Source organism: Lathamus discolor, chromosome 5 (assembly GCF_037157495.1).
Source record: "Lathamus discolor isolate bLatDis1 chromosome 5, bLatDis1.hap1, whole genome shotgun sequence".
Classification (NCBI taxonomy): domain Eukaryota; kingdom Metazoa; phylum Chordata; class Aves; order Psittaciformes; family Psittacidae; genus Lathamus; species Lathamus discolor.
In genome coordinates this window covers 27,987,221-28,004,177 of record NC_088888.1, presented here as the reverse complement: position 1 = coordinate 28,004,177, position 16,957 = coordinate 27,987,221, and the positions used below count along the sequence as shown (strand labels likewise).

At 41.8% G+C, this 16,957-nt stretch overlaps 1 protein-coding gene across 3 annotated transcripts in view; it reads left to right on the top strand.

Annotated features, from left to right (window-relative positions):
* The window catches only part of EFCAB2 (EF-hand calcium binding domain 2), a 37,134-nt gene extending 20,428 nt beyond the window's left edge, over positions 1-16,706 (top strand). Inside the window, exons 2-7 of one of the 3 annotated variants that reach the window (XM_065679063.1) lie at positions 1,185-1,269; positions 5,750-5,822; positions 13,336-13,418; positions 15,206-15,248; positions 15,350-15,416; positions 16,430-16,706. In XM_065679063.1, the coding sequence (XP_065535135.1) occupies positions 1,185-1,269; positions 5,750-5,822; positions 13,336-13,418; positions 15,206-15,248; positions 15,350-15,416; positions 16,430-16,545 (467 nt within the window). In that variant the 3' untranslated portion in view covers positions 16,546-16,706. Of the gene's footprint in view, positions 1-1,184; positions 1,270-5,749; positions 5,835-13,335; positions 13,419-15,205; positions 15,249-15,349; positions 15,417-16,429 lie in introns of all 3 variants that reach the window. The other 2 variants (XM_065679062.1, XM_065679064.1) reach the window with 2 other exon arrangements.
* The last annotated feature ends 251 nt before the right edge of the window (positions 16,707-16,957 follow it).

Sequence of the window (16,957 nt, the reverse complement as noted above, 5' to 3'; positions counted from 1 at the left end):
TGCCTGTGGGAACAAGGTCCAGTGTTTTAGTGCTGCGGCTCAACAGAGCTGCTCAACAGCATTTAACACCACATAAGCCTAAGAAGAAAATAAATTGTCTAGTAGAGGAGAGCTATGTTTTAATTATGTTGAAAATACAGAAGTGTGAAAATGCAAAAACAAGTGTACTTGATACGAACCTCATGTTCTGGCTGTCACTCAATTTTTCCCTGGGGCATCTCTGTGGAGACTTCGGGGCTAACTCACAAAATGATGTCTCCTGAGAGTTGGTTTGCCAACCAGAATTTGGGGCTGTGTTTAGCCACAGGAACCAAAAGGTCATCTCCATATCACTTTGCTTTGTATGTTCTGTCTTTTGGCATCAAACATTGATCAATGGGTTAACCAGTTCATTCTTGATTTACCCTGGCTTCCTGGATTTTTTAGCTGGACCTCTTTCTCTCTTCAGAATTTATTTCCTGGTACTTCCCTTACCCAAGAATGCAATTTTTGGCTTTAGACAAGATATAACTGTGATAACTTGTGGTTCTTCTTGCCCCATTCTTTGAGGTATAAAAAGCAAATGCAGCAAATTACTTCTTCCCCTTCGCAGAGATTGTCTTCCTTTCCAAACTGTTACAATAAATTATTTACCATGACACTTATTCACTGTGCACATATCTTATCTGTCTCTTTGTTTGTGGTTCTCAGGTTGTTATACATTATGGTTTAGTAGACATGAGGGCAGTTATGTTTCCTTGGATGCAGGAACCTGGATGAAGTGACACAGCCCATCTCAGGGCAAGCCTGGACCCACATTTGCCTTGCTCCTTCCACTGGCATCACAGCGACCAGGAAGGGCTGATGGTTCAGAAGAAGCTGTGGCATGCTCTGGTCAGGGTCCATCCCTGGACAGCTTGGTGATCATGTAGCTGAAGCACAGCATTACCACCAGGCTAGATGTAGCTGCAGAGCCATAGCAAGGCCATATTACTAATGTATTACTAATACAATTGACAGATTTTGCATTTAGAGTGGTGTTTTGTTTTGTTTTCAGAATACCATCTGCTCTTTTGAAGTACCTTTCCTGGCTGCCCCTTTATCAATTTTGGTGCTTCTGCTTTCACAGTTCCCTAATTGGAAATAAATCAGTTACAACAGCTCAGTGAAACTTTCTTTTCCTTTTCTTATATTTCTTTTTGCAGATGGTGCAGTAGCCGAAATTGAGAAAAAGATTATAGAAGTTTTTAAGGCATTTGACAATGAAGGCAGTAATTCTGTGGATGCCAGGTTTGTAAATATCTTCACACAGAAATGTTATAGGATGTAGTACAGACATAAATAACTCCCGAGAACTGCATCTGCTTTACCAGAAAATGTAATTGAAATAGTCCTTTTGGCCCTGATTGGGCAAGTATGTCTTTGCTTGTTTAATAGATATTTTGCATTGTTCAGTATTGAAGATTGAAACTGGCTTGAGAGAGGGATGCTGGGACTGGTGGAGTAGAGAGGCAAGAGGAAACTGCATGTAGACCAGAAGTCTAAGGCTACAATTATTAATAGCAAATCTCTGCCCTGATTATATTAATTCTATTAAATATAAAGTATCTGGGGAGATCTTACAGCAGCCTTCCAATGACCGACCTAAAGCTACAAGAAAGCTCCTACAAGAAAGCTGAAGAGGGATTTTTACAAGGGCAGGTAGGGATTGGACAAGGACTAACACCTTTAAACTGAAAGAGGGTAGATTTACATTAGATAATGGGAAAAAAAACTTTACTGTGTGGGTGCTGAGACAGTGGCACAGGTTGCCCAGAGAAGCTGTGGCTGCCCCATCACTGGCAGTGTTCAAGGCCAGGTTGGACAGGGCTTGGAGCAACCTGGTCTAGTGGAAGTTGTCCCTGCTTATGGCAGGGGGTTGGAACTGGATGTTCTTTGATGTCCCTTCCAATCCAAACCATTGTATGATTCTATGAAGATGATTGTACTTGATTCTACCAAAAGTCCGTTTAGCTCAATACCCTTATCTGAACTAGTAGTTACTTTGGGGAAGAATATAAGGAATTGAGCAAACATGCAGCATTTCTTGTTGTTTTTTTGTACATCTGCCACATTATTTGAATGGTGCCTGAATTTTTATGATAAATAGCAAACAATCATTCTCTATTAATCTTCTCAATGCCATTAATGATTTCATACCTGTCACATGTGTCCCCCATCACAGTAGTTTAAGGCTGAAGAGTCTGGATGTGTTTAATCTGTTAGGAGATGGAGATGCTGCTCCATAGCTCTGGCCTTTTGTTTGGTTTTTTTCTTTTTTTTGTGCTCCTTCTTGTTCAGCTTTCTTCTTTTTGAAACAGGATGACCAGAACTGAGGGAATGGGATGTACAGTTGGGAGTCAAGAGGGAGAACTGCATACATTATGCCTTTAGCATACAATGTTATGGAAATACATACAAAATATCTGTATGACAAAGTAAGAAAAATTCAGTGGAAGATAAAACCATGGACTGTTAGACTGATCAGGGCCTTACTGGCTCCAAGATACAGAACTAAAAGAAGTAAAATTTTAAAATTCCTAAATTTCTTAGTTCTGGTATTTTAGAAGTTTGGATATTTGACAGTGCTACTTTAATGTCATTTTAACATAAACATCCACACACATAGCAATACAGCTTTTGTTGCAAAATACATAAACTGCATGTTTATGCCTCACTGAGCAGTGTCTGAAGTTGTTATAAACTGTTGTTTACTGAAGTAAGTTTTTATATTTCAAATTACTATTTTCACAAGAATATCAGCAGAGCTTTTAATTATGAATCAGTTATTGAATATTATCACTACAAAGGAGTGTGAGAATTGGTGGAATTATCATTACCCATTCCTCACAAAGCCAAACTGGAAAACATCTTTAAATTTTCCAAACACCTTTTCTACATTATAAAACAGGTGAGAGAGGTACAAAATATTTTTATGATGGTTTTAACAGCGCATGCTTACTAGTGCCTCTAAATTCAAGAAATTATGGGTACTTCATAGAAGTGAAATGATTTTTCAGTTATAGTAGATAGGGAGAATTTCAGGGTGCATCTCCACACTGGGTACCATTGCTGTTCTGTTGTCCTTAGGGACCTTTGGGAAGAGTGCTCACTCAAATCTCTTGGCCAGTCCCCAGGGAGGTGCCTGATGCCCAGGGCTGGAGCTGCCCTGGTGTCCCCCAGCTGCCCTGCTCCTGGCTGGGCAGTGGAACAGGCCGTGATGGGCCTGCTGGGCCTGCCACCTCCATGGGAACCCCTGACAATGCCACCCCCTGCTCTGGGGAGCGCCTCTCCCTCACCACACCATGACATACCCATTGCTTATTTGTCATTTACATCTGCAGTCCTGACTAAATAGCAGCAAAATTTTCTGCAGGTCTCAGTCTATTATATAATGGATATAGAGCTTGAGAAAATGTGACAACGATGAAATGACACAAGCAGACTTAAAAAAAATATGTATTTATTTCAGGCAGCAGGTCCTAACATGTGAGAGGGGGCATTCAGAAGTCTATTTAACATAATAAATGCACAGTTTCACATTATTTTTTATCATAGTACAGTTACTGACAATGAACAATTTATTATCTAATTATTCCCAGGTTCATATTGCAGGGCTGAATCATAATAATGGGATTATTAATGGCTGGTTATCTTGTATCAGAAGGTGGCAGTAGAGCACAATTCTTAACAGAACTGGAGACATACGAATATTATTGCCTGAAATATCAGATACCTGTGAAAACTATGGAAAATTACACTGGCTTGACAGGCTGCCATCAGTATTGCATGATTCCTGCTGCAAATACAAGTTATTAAGAAATTAAGCATGAGGAAGACAGTGCTGTTTTGTGCTGCTTACAACACATCCTGAGTCAAGGGATTTTCAAATCTTGTCATTGGAAGTGTTACACAGAGTGTGAAAACCATGACCCAAAATTACATTGCATCCTTGTTATGAAACTTATATGAACATAAACTCATTTTGAGCATCATTTTTGTAGGCTAGAAACCGCACAGCAGAAACCACAGCTGCTCAACTAAGTGAGAGGAAGTGGCTGGGAGGAAAATACAATTTCCTAGCTGGGTCCTTTAAACTGTGTGTGATTACCAAATGTGATGTTTCCACCACACACACTTCAAACAACATCCTCAGATGATGGCACACACAGACTGCCAGAAACCACAGAAAGCAATGACACATTTTGCAAACTCTTCTAGCATCTGGCTTACCTTAGTCCCATGGCTAAGTCCCATTACTGAGTATTACCAAGTCCCATTGCTGAGTATGAGGTGAGAAAGGAGGGTGATAGCAGCCTTCCCATCTCTGGCAGTCTGTAAGAGCCGAAACAGTGTGGGACCGTAAGGAGGCATGATTTGTGTTGGGTGTTTCTCTGGGGGTGGCAGAGAATATTTACAAGTATCTTTTAGGTAGAAAAGGTAAGGAAGTGCAGGAGTGAGGGCATCAAATATACTACATCCATACTAGAAACAGGGTGCATGGATAAAGACTGTCTGACCTCATTGAGGCCAACGGCCCAACTCTCATTCACATCCACAGGGGGCAAGGTTTCACTGAGTCATTTGAGTAGATGGCTTCATTTCATAACAACTCTATGTGTGGGATTGGGTTTTGTCTTGTAACTAGGTTGCTACAGCAGGCCTTTTCCTCTCTGTAGTATATTGTAGTGCTTCTCAATGCTTTCAGTCAGAATGGGAGCTTCTTGCAATCTGTCTGAGGAGGCCAAAGACTGACCCGTATAATTTCATGTGTATTTGGTGTGCCACCAAAGACCTTACCATTATAAGAAGATTTTACAAAGGTCATTGCTTCTTGTACCTACCATTTTTAATAGGCAGTCTATTTTTTCCACCAAATGTACTTGCGAAGATGAAGAAACCACAGAGGGAACCACCACCACCACTGTGGATACTTATTCAAATGTGCTTGCATTTCTGTGTTATAGAGTTGGCCTGAAAATCACAAGCAATATTGATACTTCCATTATTTTGTTTTCAATCATACCTTAAGTGTCATTAGTACTCTTTTTTACAGCTTTTTTGTTTCTAGTCTGTGATGTTGTTAACTTTTTTTGAGGCATTGCCGGTTTGGTCAGAATTTTATTTATTGCCTCAGAACAACTGCACCAGGCTCAGCAGCAAACGCAAGCTATGAATATAATTTGCAGCGTAAACAGGGTGGTGAGAAACCACTGTGCTGGTGTGTTTGTCTCTTTCAGAGCACAGCAGGGGCATTGCAGGGCTGCCTCCTTCCTGACCTCTTGTGATTGTTCTTTACTGCAGTTAAAATTTGTATCTTTATAGCATTTAATGTAAACATATATTTTATTTGTTACCTTTCATCTCAGTAGGTTTCAGAGTACTTTATTAACTGCATAAATGTAGACTTTACTGAAATTAAGCTTGACAATTAGAGGACAATTAGCAGTTGAAAAGTAACCTGCACACAGTACACTGCAACACAATGGTAAAGAGGAATTTTGGGGGAAAGTCACAAGAACAATTACACGCTTCCAAAAATCTCCAGAGTATTTAATGTCTGTAAAAATAGACATTGCTTACTGAGACATCATCTACATATGTATGCTTGTGTGTGCATGGGTGCTTTTACATGCACACCCCTATATGCAAACTCTGAATTGGTATCTGGATTCTCCAGACACTCTTGTGTTGCAGATTTACAGACAAAGTTGTTCTTTCTTTATTTCAGGGATATTGGTGCAATTGTCAGGACACTAGGTTGCTTCCTGACTGAGGCAGAACTGAATGAACTGCTTGCAAAGGTAAATGTTCAGGTATGTTGTATTTTTTTTCAATCTTAAACTTGCAGGAGTCTGTCCCTTCTGCCTGGCTGTGTGGGAAACCTCAGCTCTTTTACCAGAGGTTGGAAGTGTCATAGAAGTGGCTCAGACAGGCAATCTCTTAGGTTGCCCTGGAGCAAGCCTTCAGGCTGATGAGGTAACAACATTCATTAGTTAAAATGAGGAGTCTTTGACACGGAAGGTCACTGTGGCACTGTGCCATGGTGGAAGGGCATTTGTAGAAAATGGAGGAAAAGTTGGTTTTGGCTGATGAAAAAAACCTCATTTGGATTAGGATATCCAAGCCCTAACCATCTCACTCTTTTGGACATGCTGTGGACACACACTGGATGATTAAATAATAAAATGAGTTATTGAGCAGGTGTTCTATAGATTAAAAAACCTCCACAAAACACCAAATTCCAAAAATACAGAGGGAAGACCTGCTATTTCTTTCACTGGGTCCTGTTATTGCTATCTTGTATCTCAGCTTTCTGTCCTTCATGAGGTCTTTCCCAGTCTTGAGCTTTCTCAGTTTTAAGTAATCTTTTCTTACTTGATTACTTAAGCCTGTAAGTCAGAATTCAGATATAAAACCTTGTTAGTGGTCCTCCCATTCTCCCAGTGAAACACAGGAGCAAGGAACTTCAATCACATCTCTCCACAGTTTTTCCTACACTAATTTTTGTCTCCTTACCTCATGTTTGTAATAGAAAGGATGGTGTGCTAGTGCTGTGGCAGGGTATGGTGAACAAATGAGACAAAGAAATGGGAAAAAGACTTCACATTCTTTTTGCAAACTGATATGCTGCCTTAGGGAATGGAAGATGCTTGGGCTGAGAGGTGGGGGAAGGATTTTTCTCTTTTTCATGTATAGGTCAGGATACTGGGAATTGATCTCTTTCTTTCTTCATGTCGCCAACAAAAATTTGGATGCTTGCAGTAGCAGTCTCTCCTTGGTAGGCTTGTCTGGTCTCTTGTAGATCAGAATTTGGTGTGAGAAATCTTATGCTAAGTCTTGAGAAAATGATGCAGCTGCTTCAGATGAAGAAATGCAAAGAACCATCAGAGCAGAAAGAACTTTCAACGTGATACTGCAGTCTGTCTGCTCTGGCTCTGTACTCTCAGTACCAGATTGTCCCAGCTTCTACTGACAAGACAAAATGGAAAGAGAAGTTACGGTGCTTAAGATATTTTTGGCAGCCCAGAGGGATTTTTGTTTGCAGCAAATGAACAGTGCAAGTGACTCGAGATTCAGAACTGAGAAAAGGAAGGGGATGCTTTGACCACCTCTGCCCAGTCCAGGGAAACCAGGACGGTTGTTCAAGGCCTTCTTTCCCCTCCCAAGGAGGTTGGACTTCCTTTTGTTTTTCATTTTCTTTTTCTTCAGTGTTACTGCATAACAAGTAATGCACAAGAACGTGCAATACAATACAGCAATGAGGCAGAAGATTCTTGAGATAGAATAATGTAGTGTCGTGGTTTAAACCCAACCACAAACCTCTTTTACTCACTTCCCCCCCTTCTTGCCCTCCCCCTGCTCCTGGAGGGACGGAGAGGAGAATCAAAAAGAATGCAACTCCCACGGGTTGAGATAAGAACAGTTTAGTAACTAAGGTATAACATAGATCACTACTGCTACCACCAATAATAATAATGATAAAGGAAATAACAAGAGGAAAGAATACAACACCTCAACACCAGCTGACCAATAACTCGCCTCACTCCCCCCAGCCAAGCACCGACCGATACCTTCTCCAACCCTGCAGTCCCAACCCTTCCGGGTCATTCCAAGTTACATCCTGGGCATGACGTGCTGTGGTATGGAATACCTCTTTGGCTAGTTTGGGTCAGGTGTCCTGTCTCTGCTTCCTCCCGGCCTCCCCTCCTCCCTGGCAGAGCATGAGGTTCAGAAAGTCCTTGGCCAGACCAAACATTCGAGCAGCAACTGAAAACATCGGCGTTATCACCACTGTTCCAAGGCCAAAAGATCAAAACACAGCACTGTACTAGCTCCTAAGAAGGAGAAAAATGGCTGCTGCTGCTCAACCCAGGACATGTAGCATACGCGATTCTTGATTGTAAGTGTATTAAAGTACAAATACTGCAAGAAGTACATTCAAGAGTACCGGTTAACCTTACAGAACACTGAACTGGAAATTAAATCCCACAGAAAGTTTCATGGTGCCTGTAAATGAAACCTTGGCATAGGTTTAGTACCAGAACAACACTCTTCTTGTGAAACCCTTGATATATCATGTTAATCAAAAGTTTATCTTAATTTCTTTAGATACTGTTATCATTGACTATGGTAGTATAATTTTATCTTAATCTAGATAAAGTAAAAATTGTCTCTGTTGGCCAGTTTCTAATCAATTTCTCCAGTATTTTTTCTCATTGTAAGCTGTGATTAATTTCTATTTCTCACTATTTGTGTCTCTCAGTCATCTCATCTTCCTATTAGGTTTATTGTAGCTAAACTAGCACATGTTGTCCTCAAATTATTCATACCTGCCAAATCAGCATTCATATAATTATCTGTAGAAATTATCATATCCTGTTTCCTATATTCCTTTATGCTAAATGTTGTACTTAATATTATGTCTTTAGACCTATTTATAAAGTTAAGTGATAAGCCTGGAGATGGTGAAAGCTACTTTCAGGGTTATTACAATGCCCAGAGTTTGAAATCCCAGGTTCAGTGCACTGCTGTGCCACAGATCTCCTGGACAGCTCTGGAAGATGGTTTTGTTTCTTTGTGACTAGAGTCCCAAATGTTACATGGACGATAATAGTATGGCTGTGAGAGCAGAGATATGAAACATAATGGGTGCTACGATATAGTTGTTACGGGGGCTGTAGATGTACACGAAGGAAACAAATAGAGCAAAACTCACAGAGTTTGAACGAGCAAAACCTGTTATTTTCACAGTCACTGTGAAAAGAGGAGGAATTACAGAACAAAGAAAACATAAATGGGAAATGAAATGTAGAACAGGAGTGAGCATGAGGAAGAGCAAGAGGATACATATACCTGCAAATCTGAATACTTACTGATTTAGGCAACGTTAATATATTAATATATATTTATATAATTTATAATTTATACACATATGTATCCAATGTTAGAAATAGGATTGATTTTAACAGTTCATGGTATTGCTGGGCCTGTAAGACGCACTGAAATGGAAGCTGTTCGTTCCGGGTCAGAGGCAGCTGAGGTTGCTCATCACCTCCCAGGCCCATTGTCAGGAAGGACACACCTCTTTCACAGACTGGTTTCTAGAGGCAGGATAAAAATAGCACACCAATAAAAAGAGACAAATCTGGATTATATTTGTCAGTGAGGGTTAACAGTTTCACAGTTGTTTGCTACATCAACCTCTGAAGTGTTCATGAGAGTGAGTTCTTCTGGTATGAAAATAAGGATGACCTTCAGATATTTGGATGAGCAGATCTAATGTTTTGAGTTTTTTTTTCTCTTAAACATCTTCTATATAACTTGCCATCTTCATGGATGTTTTGGGTCCTTGTTTTCTTTGTTCTGCTTCACACAAGACATATCTATTTCTGATAAATAGCTACCATATTCATTTTTCTGTCTGTGGACTTCTAATCTAATACTAGCTGAAGGACAGATGTTGCTAAAACATCCTATGTACTTATGCATCTCAGTATTTGTGATGCATGGAATAGTTCAGTGTATTGGCTAACTGTTATGTCACTGGAAAGAAGTTAAGTTTTGCCAGGTATTTTGTTACATCTTTTCAATCAGGCAAGCAGTAAAAGAAATGATTCTGTAGCAGTAAAGGGTACCATTTGATTTAACATGAAGTGTGTAGCAGCTTTGTTTCCTTGCTAAGGATCCCTTATGCTAGGCTCGCCAAACAGAAGGGAAAAAGTGTCTTTTTCAAGCCAGTTTCCACTCTAAAGCAGCAAGAGGTGGTGGCTGCCTGTTTTTCGCAATTAAAACCCTTCAAGAGCACTGGAAAAGATCATGCAGCAACAATTGCAACTTTCCATTTAAGCAACTGCATGTATCAGCTCTGACCCAGCTCGCAAGACGAAGATTTCTTACTTTGTCTTTTCCTGGCTTGGTTAGAAGATTTCACAACAGTGTCTATCTGAGTTTTCTTTCAATCTGAGCTGTGTCTTGGAGAGCCTAGCAAGGTGTTGCTGCTGCCATGTGGGACTTCAAGGCAGGCATCCAGGTTCAAGACAGGCAGGAACAGGCTAGCTCCATTAAGAGGGGTCCTTTGTAGACTAAAACTTGAAATTTTCAGGGAGGGGATGCACCCCAATGATAGGGAGCAGTTTTTACCACATTGCTCATCTCTTGTGGAAGTATGGGAATGCAGTGAGAATGCTGCTAGAAGTCCCTTATGTTTTAGGACTAATCTGTTAATTTATTCAGGAAGCAAAAGGAAGCTTTTCTTTGTGTAGCTTTTTATGGGCTGCCTTACGACTGTTTCAGCCTGCCCTGGCTCAGTCTGCTACTTCTCTGGTCCTTCCCCTGATGACTCTCTCTGGCTACGAAACATGTGGAGACAACAAATTCCATCCTTGAGGTGTACTAGACTGGGGCTCTGTCCAAACTAGCACATTAAATATGCCCAGCAACATCCTTGGGTGTTGAAGCCAGCTGGCACAGAGCAGCTCATGTCTGCCCTAGTAAATGTTTTATGCAGAGTGGTTGCACAAAGCAGCTTGCTGAGGGAAAGTCCCTAAGGTCCTAGACAGGCCTTGTGACTGCTGGGGGGAGTGGTAGGTGGCACAGGCCAAAATCATGCCAGGGAACGTGCTAATGGTTTGCTACTACGGGTGGTCATGTTACGCTGCTTGGGAATATGCCAGGTTCTGCCAGGCTTCACTAGCTCGTTGAGAATGTGGTACTCCAGGGCAGCCTTGGATGCAGCGATCACGAGATGGTCGAATTTGAGATCCCCAGGACAGTGAGAAGAGCGTGCAGCAAGCTCACTGCCCTGGACTTCAAAAGAGCAGACTTTGGCCTCTTCAGGAGCCTGCTTAGTCAGGTTCCATGGGATATAGCCCTGGAGGGCAGGAGGGCCCAAGACTCTTGGATATTCAAGGATCACCTGCTACAAGCTCAGGGGTGCTGCATCCCAACTAGAAGGAAGTGCGGCAGAAGGGCCAGGAGACCTCCTTGGATGGATAAGGAGCTGCTGAGGAAAATTCAAAGGAAAAAAGAGGCTTATAAAAGGTGGAAGCAAGGACAGGCGGCCTGGGTAGAGTATAGGGATGTTGTCTGGGAAGCTAGGGACCAGGTTAGGAAGGCTAAGGCCCAGTTAGAATTAAACTTGGCCAGGGATGTTAAGGATAACAGGAAGGGATTCTACAGGTACATAGCAAACAAAAAACAGACTAGGGACAACATAGGCCCCCTGAGGAAGCTTTCGGGAGAACTGGCTACACAGGATATGGAGAAGGCTGAGGTTCTGAATTACTTCTTTGCCTCGGTCTTCACTGGCAAAGGCTCTGACTGCACCACCTAGTTCTTAGAAGGTAGATGCAGGGACTGTGAGAATGAAGACCTTGGGCCCACTGTAGGAGAGGATCTGGTTCGAGACCATCTTCAAAATCTGAACGCACACAAGTCCATGGGACCTGATGGAATCCATCCGCAGGTCCTGAAGGAGCTGGCGAATGAAGTTGCTAAGCCACTGGCCATTGTATTTGAAAAATCATGGCAGTCAGGTGAAGTTCCCGACGACTGGAAAAAGGGAAATATAACCCCCATTTTCAAGAAGGGGAAAATGGAAGACCCGGGGAATTACAGACCAGTCAGTCTCACCTCTGTGCCTGGCAAAACCTTGGAGCACATTCTCCTGGAAGGTATGCACATGAAGAACAACAAGGTGCTTGGTGACAGCCAGCATGGCTTCACAAAGGGGAAATCCTGCCTGACCAATTTGGTGGCCTTCTATGATGGGGCTACAGAACTGACGGATAAGGGTAAAGCAGTTGATGTCATCTACCTGGACTTGTGCAAAGCGTTTGACACTGTCCCACACAACATCCTCCTCTCTAAACTGGAGAGATATCAATTTGATGGGTGGACCACTTGGTGGATAAAGAACTGGCTGGGTGGCCGCACACAAAGAGTTGTGGTCAATGGCTCGATGTCCGGCTGGAGACCGGTAACGAGTGGTGTCCCTCAGGGATCGGTGTTGGGACCGGTCTTGTTTAACATCTTCGTCGCTGACATGGACAGTGGGATTGAGTGCGCCCTCAGCAAGTTTGCCGATGACACCAAGCTGTGTGGTCCGGTTGATACGCTGGAGGGAAGGGATGCCATCCAGAGGGACCTTGACACGCTTGTGAGGTGGGCTGATGCCAACCTTATGAAGTTCAACCATGACAAGTGCAAGGTCCTACACCTGGGCTGGAGCAATCCACAGATTGGGCAAAGAAGAGATTCAGAGCGGCCCTGCAGAGAAGGACTTGGGGTGCTGGTCTATGAGAAAATGAACATGAGCCAGTAGTGTGCGCTCACGTCCCAGAAAGCCAACCGTATCCTGGGCTGCATCAAAAGGAGCGTGACCAGCAGGTCGAAGGAGGTGATCCTGCCCCTCTACTCTGCTCTCATGAGACCTCACCTGGAGTATTGTGTGCAGTTCTGGTGTCCTCAACATAAAAAGGACATGGAACTGCTGGAACAAGTCCAGAGGAGGGCCACGAGGATGATCAGGGGACTGGAGCACCTCCCGTATGAAGACAGGCTGAGGAAGTTGGGGCTGTTCAGCCTGGAGAAGAGAAGGCTGCGTGGAGACCTCATAGCAGCCTTCCAGTACCTGAAGGGGGACTATAGGGATGCTGGGGAGGGACTCTTCCTTACGGACTGTAGTGACAGGACAAGGGGTAACGGGTTAAAACTTAAACAGGGGAAGTTTAGATTGGATATAAGGAGGAAATTCTTTCCTGTTAGGGTGGTGAGGCACTGGAATGGGTTGTCCAGGGAGGTTGTGAGTGCTCCATCGCTGGCAGTGTTCAAGGCCAGGTTGGATGAATCCTTGGGTGGGATGGTTTAGTGTGAGGTGTCCCTGTCCATGGCAGGGGGGTTGGAACTAGGTGATCTTGAGGTCCTTTCCAACCCTAACTATTCTATGATTCTATGAATGCAGTTCGAATGGTTAAACCTCTGCTCTGTTATTCTGGGAGGTAAGACCAGTCACTAAGCGTCCGGTTCCTCTGCACGAATGGTTTCTAAGCACAAGAGGGCAGTATTGAGTTGTTAAAAGTGTCTCTGAGAGCAGGCCTGTGTTTTGCCTGGGATGATACTTCTTCCTCGAATTTTTTTCTATTTGTTCACAAGTATTTCACTCAGATGTTACGGTGCCATGTGATATTAAAACCTGATATAAATATTCAAAGTCTAACACTATAATTTTAATGCATGAACCACCCCAATTTTCTGGTTTTCATATTAGTTTGCTAATGAGTCATATAACCTGCCATACTTAAGTTTTATTTTTAGGTAGAAGACGAAGAGGAACCAGGTGGCTACATTCATCTGGAAAAATTTCTTCCTGTGATGACAAAAGTACTGCTCGACAGAAGGTAATGGAAAGTGGATTTTTCTGTGTCTGTAGTTCATTCCAGATTGACTGAGTTGGTGCTGAATAAATGTATCTACTGTAATTTTATATAACTGGAAAGAATACTTTAAACTCAGTTTACATTAGCTTGATAGATTTTGTTTCAAAATTACTTTGTCTACATGAGATTATGTTGTATGAATGATATAAATAACACCAGCTTATAGTCGTGAATTGTGATAATGTGAATCAGAATTAGCTTGCTATTCAACATGTTTTGTGCGTCTCTGAAATGTTTTATATGCAAATTAAGGTCATAACCATTACTTTCTCTGAACATATGAATGAGAGTTACTGAAAAGCACAGTCTGTTACAGTGTATTTTTAATAAGTTGTATAAATCAGCTTCATATTCATGTGTCAAAGCAACTGCCAGGTACAGTTGAATGTACACAAAATAGCACTCTGAAAGACTACCAATTTGAAAATCTAGAACAAAAATGCTGTTCAGTATTCAAAGATTCATGGAAATCTTTGCATGTACACAGGGACTTGTGTTATTTCAATATTTTGCACTAAAAGCAAGATTACTTATGGGCAATTTATCTTTCTTTTTAAAGATGGCAGCCAAAGGTTTTGAGGGGCTCCATCTTGTCCAGTATTGAGAAGCTATTTTGCACACAGAGGGCCTTTGGTAGGAGGGTGTGTTACACATGAAATATCTACAGGATTTCCCAAACTGCCTTGCAGCATCCAGAGGGAGTGGGGCCACCCTGGGGCTGTGTTTCAGAGTCTGCACCTGTGCCTGGACAGAGACCAGCCATCAGTGTTTGGTACCAGTGTGCCTTTCCAGGTTCCTGTACCTTTGTGTTCTCTGAACTTCATGTCAGTTTCTGGCCCTACACTCATGTTCACCCTTTCATAAGATGATACCTTGATGCTCTGAGCTCTCGCCCTCTCCTCCACACTCCCTCCAAACAAACACACACAAAACCTTCCCCTTGCACTTTGCCCAGGCTTGTCAAGACCCACTTTATCTTTTGGGGCATTATGTTCATAGTTTACTTCTCCAAGGGCACAAGAGATTTGGATCACAAAAAACAAGGCCTCTTGTTAGAACATTTGATTTTTAGATAGTAAAAGAGTGAGGCGGGTCTGGACGAAGCAATCAAGCAGTTAGAACCTCTCTGGCTTCAACGTCTTCTCTTTCGTATTCTTGGGGGTTGGTGAGAGTCTGCTGGGCTGTGGAAAGTCTCTGTTGCTACACAGTGCTTCCTTTCTAGCTTTGAAATCAGGCACACATATGCATGCACACACGTGCCCAGTTCTCCTGTCTCTCTGAAACTGTCAGTGACATACCTTTTCTTTTATAGCCACCAGCCTCCTTTGCACATCATCAGCTCATTAGACTGTCGAAGTCCCACTGGGTGATCTGTTGCCTTAGCTACCAGCCTACTGGGACAAAACTTTTCCTTGGTTTGGCCATCTTCTGTTCAGTGCATTGGCTACATGGAATGATTCACCTGTTACTTATTCCTGCCGACCCACTCAGCCTGCCCAAACATGCAGAGCCTTCATGTGGCTCCTTAACACAGGGGAAATTAAACAGGAGTAGAATAAAAGACATAAGAGGTAAAGATATGGACAGTTCCAAAAAAATTAAGCAGGAATCAAATGCTTGATAGAAAAACTTAGTAAATTCTCAGAAAAAATAAGTTTTCGTTTTCCTTTAGTACTAATTTTATTTTTTCAGAATAGTACAGCAGCCTGGCAAACAGTGACTTAACTTTTCTGATTCAATGGTTTCAGCTACCGGCCTATTCCAGAAGATGTTCTTCTACATGCATTTGAGGTCTGTAAATAAATACTCCAGTACCTAATTGCTGGAAATAAGTTGCTGATTCTTGGTTCAAAATGATTAAACCCACAAGTTTCATTCTTTTTTCTTTAAAGGTTTTGGATGAGAACAAATGTGGATATATTACTAAAGAGGATCTGGTCAAATATTTGACTGAAGAAGGTAACATGACTTTTGTAATATCAGTACTTAAGTAAATAAACATTACATGTGTATATGGCACCTTGAGGTCCTCATTCTGCATGCCAAAACTTGCAGAAGTAGATACATTGTCTTCAAACAGTAGTGTTGCTGTGACGAGTGGCTGCAGACTAGAACATTTCACTGGTGAATAATGCAGGGAAGGAACATTCGTCTGCCTGCTTGCAGTCATTATAAGATAAAAATTATTATTAAGAGTTATAATTCAATCTTATGTGGATATTTTCTGATCCTGTATGCATCTCTGTGCTTCCTAACAATCTGACTTTTTCTGTCCTGTAAAATGGTCGGTTGTGTTTCCTGATGATTCAGGTAGTTTCAGTGCTCATTCATTCCTACATTATCTTGATCTTAATTCTAGTGCCATACGCAAACAAAGAGATTCAAAGGCCAGATTTGAGTTGTATATCATGTAATCCTCAATATCCCTTGAAGAGCCTGCTTTTCTTGCATGTCTGACTCACGCATGCCTGCCTGTCTCAGGTACAAAATGATGTGCAGCCTTTCTGCGAGACCTATCCTCAGATGGGAACCTTGTTCTCAAAGAGGGATGAAGCAGGCCATCAGCAGCTTTAAAGCTTCCAAAAAGAGAAAAACCAAAGCCTTTCACAATGTAAATGAAAGTGCAAGGATAGCCAAATGAGAGAAAATCATTCTGTTGTACACATTAGAAGAATTAATTCTGCCAAAAATGGTTATTTCAACATCTCTGTGGCAGAGCAGAATAGGACATTTTTGAGTCTGTGAACTAAAAGGAGATAAAAAAACCCAGGCCCTCTGTCTCCTTTCCCTTAGACCAGCTCACTTGGTGTGCAGGACTCACATTTGCGAAAATGAAGGAATCGGAACCTTCGTGTTACTCCTTTTCTCCTCCGTGTGAGGACCAAAAGGGGATCCTTTCAGGGAAAAAGTGGTGTGATTTGCCAGCCCTTAAAAGAATAATGAAGACAAAGTTATTCTCTGCTGTCTTTCAGGTGAGCCCTTTACTGAGGAAGAAATGGAGAACATGCTCTCTGTTGCTCTAGATCCAGAAACAAACACTGTTCGCTACAGAAACTACATTTCAAAGCTGGTAGTAGATGAAACTTAAGATCTTGCTGTTTAGTGATTGGGATGCCTTTTGGTAACAGCAGTGTACACTGGTAGTTAGTTGAAAGGAGTATTTCAAAGTGTAACAAAGCTCAATTTGCAACTGTGCTTATAATTCAAATAAAATCTGTGCAGCTATATTTCCTTAGGTTCTGTATTCATGTTGAAATATAGTCACACCTGGAAAAAGAGCTCTTGACAGAAATACTGTGTAAAGTCTGGAAAAGAAATCACGGAATTTGGTTTGAAAATAACAGGAAAAATAATGTTAATGGAGTCAAGAAATTACTCTACAATTGCTTCTGAAAACCTAATGAAAAAATGAGACCTTGAAAGTGGGTAATAAGTAGGTAAGTGAGTACCTTAAGATGACTAAAATTGTGAAGGCATGCTACTAAGATAAAGCTTTTATA